At 44.9% G+C, this 7,500-nt stretch overlaps 1 protein-coding gene and 1 non-coding gene across 2 annotated transcripts in view; both read right to left on the bottom strand.

Moving 5' to 3' along the window:
- The window catches only part of LOC123503561 (adenylate cyclase type 3-like), a 211,272-nt gene that overhangs the window by 22,966 nt on the left and 180,806 nt on the right, over positions 1-7,500 (bottom strand). The window contains exon 5 of the mRNA XM_045253430.1: positions 1,138-1,249. Coding sequence (XP_045109365.1) covers positions 1,138-1,249 — 112 coding nt within the window. The remainder of the gene's footprint in view (positions 1-1,137; positions 1,250-7,500) is intronic.
- Positions 7,178-7,251, bottom strand: Trnav-uac. Its single transcript has one exon. It is a non-coding gene; the product is annotated as a tRNA-Val (tRNA).

The following is a 7,500-nucleotide window of genomic DNA, read 5'->3' as shown; positions in this document are numbered from 1 at the left end:
ATGACCATCCCAGCCTTTGATAACAGTTGATGATTATGTTTCTACATCTCCGTATCTTAAAAGCACTCCTGATTAGAGAACCCTTTGAAATCATAGGTCAATGGAGAGGAGAGCAACGAAAGAGTCCCCCGTAACAATATTCAACACCAAACGACAGGAGTTGATGATTATATTTCTACATCTCGAAATCATTTAAAAGCACTTCTGATTATAGAACCTTTGAAAACACAGGCCCACATAGAGGAGAGCAACGAAAGAGTCTCCCCCGTAACAATATTCAACACCAAACGATAGCAGTTGATAATTACTTACCTATATTATTACATCTCCGTATCATTTGAGAGAACTCCTGTTTATAGAACCCCTTGAAAACACAGGCCCACATAGAGGAGAGCAACGAAAGAGTCCTTCATAACAACATCCAACACCAAACCACATCACACCTCTCCTCCGCGCACCAGCCTTCCTTGACCTCTCTCCCTTTAGTCTGCCTTTAAGTCATCCCTTACTTCCTCCCTTCCTTGCCCCAGCCGTCCATAACTAAGCTTCTCTTCCCGCCCACTCCTAGTCTTACTTCCACACTCATTCAACTCCCTCTACCGAGAACAACATACCTTGGACACACTCGGCTTGCTTGAATACTCATCTAAAAATCTTAATTAGCCTAGTTTACTCTCCCTCAGTGCCAGTCTCCTATTGAAGTCAACTCAGGGCTCTCCCGCTCATTCAAAGCCGCCCAGCTGGAGGTGAGGCCGCCATCACTAGGAACATCCGGGCGACATAAACCCTTTTGACACCTCAGATTAATCAACACACCTCTCTTGCCGTCTCTCTCTCTCTCTCTCTCTCTCTCTCTCTCTCTCTCTGATACCTATCCTTTTGTCGCCTGATTAAACCTGAATTTTACCATCCCAACCATTTCTAGTACCTGTCTGTGTCTCCTTGGCTCTCTGTGTCTCTGTCTGTACCTCACCTCCGCCAGACAGTCATGTGTCTCCCTCTCCCTCTGTGTCTCTGTGCCTCACCTCTGCCAGACCGTCAAGTGTCTTCCTCCTTCTCTGTGTCTCTGTCTGTGCCTTACCTCTGCCAGACCGTCAAGTGTCTTCCTCCCTCTCTGTGTCTCTGTCTGTGCCTTACCTCTGCCAGACCGTCAAATCGAGCAAAGAGTTCGTTGAGCATCTTCACAAGCTCCGAGGCCGTGTAGGTGGAGGAGATAGCGGTGAAGCCCACGATGTCAGCGAACAGTATGCTGCAATGGGGAGAGACACGCGTTAGTGGGAGGCTTCGCAGTAACGCCTGAGTTGTATATACCTTAATTAAACTGTAAGACTTGCAATCTCTCTCTCTCTCTCTCTCTCTCTCTCTCTCTCTCTCTCTCTCTCTCTCTCTCTCTCTCTCTCTCTCTCTCACCAATACTCATTTCTTTCAGGTCATCTTTTCATTAATTCACGTAAAAGGATGGTGGAGGATTATGGTCTTTGAATCTCTCTCTCTCTCTCTCTCTCTCTCTCTCTCTGAGCTCGCCAGGTAAAGCTTCCATTTCATATCCTTCACTTCCAATAGTGGAAATAGTCACAGGTTCCTTCTGCCGGACAACGTTTGCAAGTTAATCACCACGACAGATTTATTTGGTGCCTTTGCTATGAGTTCTTTGGGTGGGTGGCTTGGAGGAGGAGGAGGAGGAGGAGGAGGAGGAGGTAGGAGGAGTGGTGGTGACAGGTGAAATTATGAACACTGTGTGTGTGTGTGTGTGTGTGTGTGTGTGTGTGTGTGTGTGTGTGTGTGTGTGTGTGTTTCACTGTTTGATCTGCTGCAGTCTCTGACGAGACAGCCAGACGTTACCCTACGGAGCGAGCTCAGAGCTCATTATTTCCGATCTTCGGATAGGCCTGAGACCAGGCACACATTGAACAAAACCACACACCGGGACAACAAGGTCACAACTCCTCGATTTACATCCCGTACCTACTCACTGCTAGGTGAACAGGGGCTACACGTGAAAGGAGACACACCAAATATCTCCACCCGGCAATCAGGGAATCGAACCCCGGTCCAATCTGAATCTGGTTTGTGAAGCCAGCGCTCTAACCACTGAGCTACCGGGCGTGTGTGTGTGTGTGTGTGTGTGTGTGTGTGTGTGTGTGTGTGTGTGTGTGTGTGTGTGTGTGTGTGTGTGTGTGTGTGTGTGTGTGTGTGTGTGTGTGTGTGTGTGTGTGTTATATTCGTCTGTCTCTGTTTATATGTTTATGTACCAAGTATTTGCCTCTGCGTGACTGTTTTGTCGGCCTCTCTCTCTCTCTCTCTCTCTCTCTCTCTCTCTCTCTCTCTCTCTCTCTCTCTCTCTCTCTCTCTCTCTCTCTCTCTCTCTCTCTCTCTCTCTCTCTCTCTCTCTCTCTCTCTCAGTAGGTAAAGAGACACACGAAAAGAGAGACAGGGAAAACAAATTCGCAAATCACCCTCTTCCATTCCAAGTCAAGTTTTGTCTTTCCAACTGTTTCGTCAAGTCTTGATTTTCTCTTGCCAAGTCGAAAGTTAAGTCCCATTCAGTGTGTGTGTGTGTGTGTGTGTGTGTGTGTGTGTGTGTGTGTGTGTGTGTGTGTGTGTGTGTTTAGAAGTTGGCACACCTCGCCTCTCCAAAGTTCTCGATCAGGTCGTGTTTTCTCAAGTTTCGTAACAAGTTGGGCAGCGGCAAAATGGTGCTTTTCTTGAGCTTGTTTGGGAAGTCTTGGTAGATCTCCCTCCCACATCAGGAAAACAATAAGCTCCTTCCCACATCAAGAAAACAGTGAGCTTGCTTGGTCTCCCTCCCACATCAAGAAAACCGTAAGCTGGGGCTGCTGGAGGAACACTATTGCTTATATTCTTGGTGTTTATTGCCACGACACACAAATGCTCCAAGGGAAAGAGAATTAAGTCCAGCTGCAGCAGATCTTCCTGTGTTATTTAGTATGTAGTGATGTCGTCAGTGGTGCAGAGTCATTGTGGTGTAATGGTGCGAAAAAGATCAAGTCGGCGCATTTTATAAAGAAATGTTCTCCCACACGCCATTGCTTCCTTTTTGAAATTGTGCAATGCTTTATAAGGAACGACAAGAGTTAAAATGAAAGGGAGGAAACCCACAGAGATCGTCAATGTAAGTTTTATTGTAAAGATTGAACAGAAATACATTACTTCAATTTATGTTCATTTAAAAATCGTAAAATTCTCAATCGTTCAGCATTCTACACTTTAATGACGCCGTTAAAAGCAAAACTTTACTTTCTGTCGTATTTTCAATTTCCCTGCTTACTGGGAAAGACAAGATAAGAATCCACTGTCTTTTTTCCCTGGGCGAGATCCTTCAACCCCTTTTTAGTAACAGTGTAAGCCTCACCAAACCTTCGTATCTCTGAACACTGGAGAGTCACACTTGAACACACTTGCCTTGAACATACTCGTCCTTGTGTGACCGTAACGTGACGCAAAGATTCTGAATAAAAATGAAATACAATACGAGTGACTTTCCTGTTTTTGATATTCGACAACCACCGCCATATCACGAAATTAAATAACAATTTCGTTTTGATATTTCCGAAAATAGGCTTAATTTGATTCTCTCTCTCTCTCTCTCTCTCTGTCTGTTTGTCTGTCTGTCTGTCTGTCTGTCTGTCTGTCTGTCTGTCTGTCTGTCTGTCTGTCTGTCTGTCTGTCTGTCTGTCTGTCTGTCTGTCTGTCTGTCTGTCTGTCTCTCTCTCTCTCTCTCTCTCTCTCTGTGTGTGTGTGTGTGTGTGTGTGTGTGTGTGTGTGTGTGTGTGTGTGTGTGTGTGTGTGTGCGTAATTACGAGTATAAGCCGTTCTAGACAGTTAGTGCAATCGGTATGAGTTGGCAGTTTGCAAGGCGCGTGGCAAAAATATATGAACGTGTCTTCTTTTATTTGTAAGTGGCGAGTCTCGGGTTGGTGTTGCTGCGTCAGGTGAAATTCGTCCCCAGGTTTAAGATGTGACTCTTCAAAAGAAACATATTTATCTGAATTTTCTCGCTGTTAGTGGAATTATTCTTTTGAGTTGGCAGGAACGGTGCGTAGATAATAATGTTTCACTTTAAATGTACTTAATTTTAGACAATATCTACAAAAAAATAAGGAAATATAAGAAAAGAACTCATTGATTCATATATATATTTTTTCTCAATGTCATTATCACTTCTTTTTATATATGTAGCTTTGATTCTTTTCTTTTTTTAATCTCTGTGCTTATTCACGAACCACAGCACAATGATCTAAAGTACATACATTTCTTTTACATTACTTTTCATTAATGCTGAAGTACTATAATCCACGCCTCCCAGTGTATGGTAAGCAATAAACGTACCCAGGTGTGCTCGGTGGCCAGGTACGCTGCTGGCGGCTGCAGTGCCAAAAATAAAGTTTTCTCGCTGTTCCAGGCTGTTGAGCGGAAAAATGTGAAAAAAGTAGAGAGGCTATTATGAAACTTAATGAAAACTAGCGCCTGAGAGAAAGTGCCGCCCCAAGGCTCATTACCTCCCAACAGCCGCTGCTACTGCTGCTACTGCTACATTTTACAGTTACAGGTTTGTCTTGGATGTGGATATTGCTTTTTTTTCGAAGGTGTAGAAGTGCTAAGTTGTCTTCAGGAAGGGTGGTGTCGGGAGTCTCTCAGGAAGGGTGCTGTCGGGGTCTCTCTGGAAGGGTGCTGCCGGGAGTCTCTGAGGAAGGGTGCTGTCGGGAGTCTCTCAGGAAGGTACTGTCGGGAGTCTCTCAGGAAGGATGCTGTCGGAAGCCTCTCAGCTGATCGATATTTCCATTACAGCAGATGCAGGCATAGTTGTTTGAGAGGAAAAGCACGTTCTGGGAGGAAGCAGCACCTTTATCACGCTCTATCTCTCGAATTATAGATGGTTTCTTTTGACGGAGAGAGAATTTCGTTACTTCCCAGCAAAGATTATCGACTAATTTGTCTTAGATCGCATCAGTTTGATCCTACAAATTCGGTTGCTGTAAAAATGCGATTACATTCCTCCTAATTTCTACCTTAAGATTCAAATCCCTTGCTATAGAGGAAAGCTTATCAATATCACACACACACACACACACACACACACACACACACACACACACACACACACATACAAACACACACACACTGACAGATATACGAGTTCCCAATCTAAGGCTATTAGCTCACGTACGAGGGATCTATTTGCACCAGTAACTCAATTCCTGCGTAAATAAATAAAAATCCCAGTCACGCAATCCAGACGCTACCTTCGCCCATGGTAGGTGACAACAAAGTGGCTGCGGAGCTTAAGGTGAGTGGTGAGTTAAGTGTGAGTGGTGCAGTGCCTTAACCCTTGCCAATACGCACCTTTCTTCACCTTCATCACACTTTTCATCATCACACTCATCTGTCATTATTAACCTTACCTAGTCACCAAATACTATACTACACTTCTCTACGTTTCTATCTTCTTTCCCCTTCTCCTTCCTTGAATCTCAGTCTCACTTTACACACACACACACACACACACACACACACACACACACACACACACACACACACACACACACACACACACACACACACACACACACACACACACACACAGTCATCAATACGTTTTGTAAAGTTTCCTATCAAATCTTCCTGAAACATACACAATCCATTCCCTTCAGACTTAAGACTTGCCTCCAGTGGATTTTTCTATCTCTGTACATGGCTCTCTCTCTCTCTCTCTCTCTCTCTCTCTCTCTCTCTCTCTCTCTCTCTCTCTCTCTCTCTCTCTCTCTCTCTCTCTCTCTCTCTCTCTCCATATCCCTTTTTTTCCTCCCTAAAGCTGCACCGTCAACTTTACAGGAACAGCTAAAGTTACATCCCACGACAACACGATCCATCCCTACTTTCCAGCTCGTCGGAAGGTATACAGCATCAAGTAAATATCGTAATTAACTTCACCCCTCCAAGTGTCTATCGCCTTTAAGCTCAAAAGGGAAAATAAATCAACAGCGAACTCGTCACCACTCACGAGGGTGTTGGTAATATGTTGCACAGTCTTATCTGCAACTCTCTGACTGTTCCTGTTTTCACGACACCAGCGGAAATTGATGCTTGAAATTCTTCCTGTGTACGTAACTTTTGTGTGAGAGGAAGTTCTTCATAATTCATTTTCCTCTAGCGTGTGTGTGTGTGTGTGTGTGTGTGTGTGTGTGTGTGTGTGTGTGTGTGTCTTTTTTTTCCTATAATTCGTTTCATTCACGTCTTAAAAGAAACAAAATACACCTATGTAACTTCTAGTGTGTAACATTTCAGCGAACAAAACATCACCATCAGGACCACCATTACTACTCTCCTTAGCTTTTGTGGTAGCCTTTGAGTTTACGAGGGTCAGTCAGTGGCTTGTCAGCTTGATATGAACTTTGAGTAGGACCTGACTTATTATTACAGGTGTGCAGGTGAAGTGAAAGGAGGAGGCGTGATGACCGTAATGTAATGTAATGGAAGGGGAGCGAGAAGGGAAAGATAGGAATGAAAGGACGAGAGAGCAAGGGAGGCAGGGAAAGAAAGGAGAGGGAGAGAATGAATGAATGAGTGAAGGGAAGGAAGGGGAAGTTAAGCTTAAAGAAGACTGCAAGAGAAAGTATGAAAGATTAGGAATAATTGAGAGAGAGAGAGAGAGAGAGAGAGAGAGAGAGAGAGAGAGAGAGAGAGAGAGAGAGAGAGAGAGAGAGAGAGAGAGAGAGAGAGAGAGAGAGAGAGAGAGAGAGAGAGAGAGAGAGAGAGAGAGAGAGAGAGAGAGAGAGAGAGAGAGAGAGAGAGAGAGAGAGAGAGAGAGAGAGAGAGAGAGAGAGAGAGAGAGAGAGAGAGAGAGAGAGAGAGAAATTGAAAAGTTTTAGTGTAAACAGAGGAGTATTCAAGTCTTCGCATCAGTTGTTTGGACTACTAAGCGTACGAAGCGTGTGTGTTTCACTGTTTGATCTGCTGCAGTCTCTGGCGAGACAGCCAGACGTTACCCTACGGAGCGAGCTCAGAGCTCATTATTTCCGATCTTCGGATAGGCCTGAGACCAGGCACACACCACACACCGGGACAACAAGGTCACAACTCCTCGATTTACATCCCGTACCTACTCACTGCTAGGTGAACAGGGGCTACACGTGAAAGGAGACACACCCAAATATCTCCACCCGGCCGGGGAATCGAACCCCGGTCCTCTGGCTTGTAAAGCCAGCGCTCTAACCACTGAACTACCGGGTGTGTGTGTGTGTGTGTGTGTGTATTGTATTGTGCTCTATTGTGTGTGCTATACCATCACTGGACAAGCATCCATAATTGAACGTAGGTTGAAGAGAGAGAGAGAGAGAGAGAGAGAGAGAGAGAGAGAGAGAGAGAGAGAGAGAGAGAGAGAGAGAGAGAGAGAGAGAGAGAGAGAGAGAGAGAGAGAGAGACAGATAGACAGAAAGACAGAGAGACATAGAAAGACAGAAAGAACCACAGACAGAGACA

Source organism: Portunus trituberculatus, chromosome 14 (assembly GCF_017591435.1).
Source record: "Portunus trituberculatus isolate SZX2019 chromosome 14, ASM1759143v1, whole genome shotgun sequence".
Taxonomy (NCBI): Eukaryota; Metazoa; Arthropoda; class Malacostraca; order Decapoda; family Portunidae; genus Portunus; species Portunus trituberculatus.
This window is presented reverse-complemented; position numbering and strand designations above follow the sequence as displayed.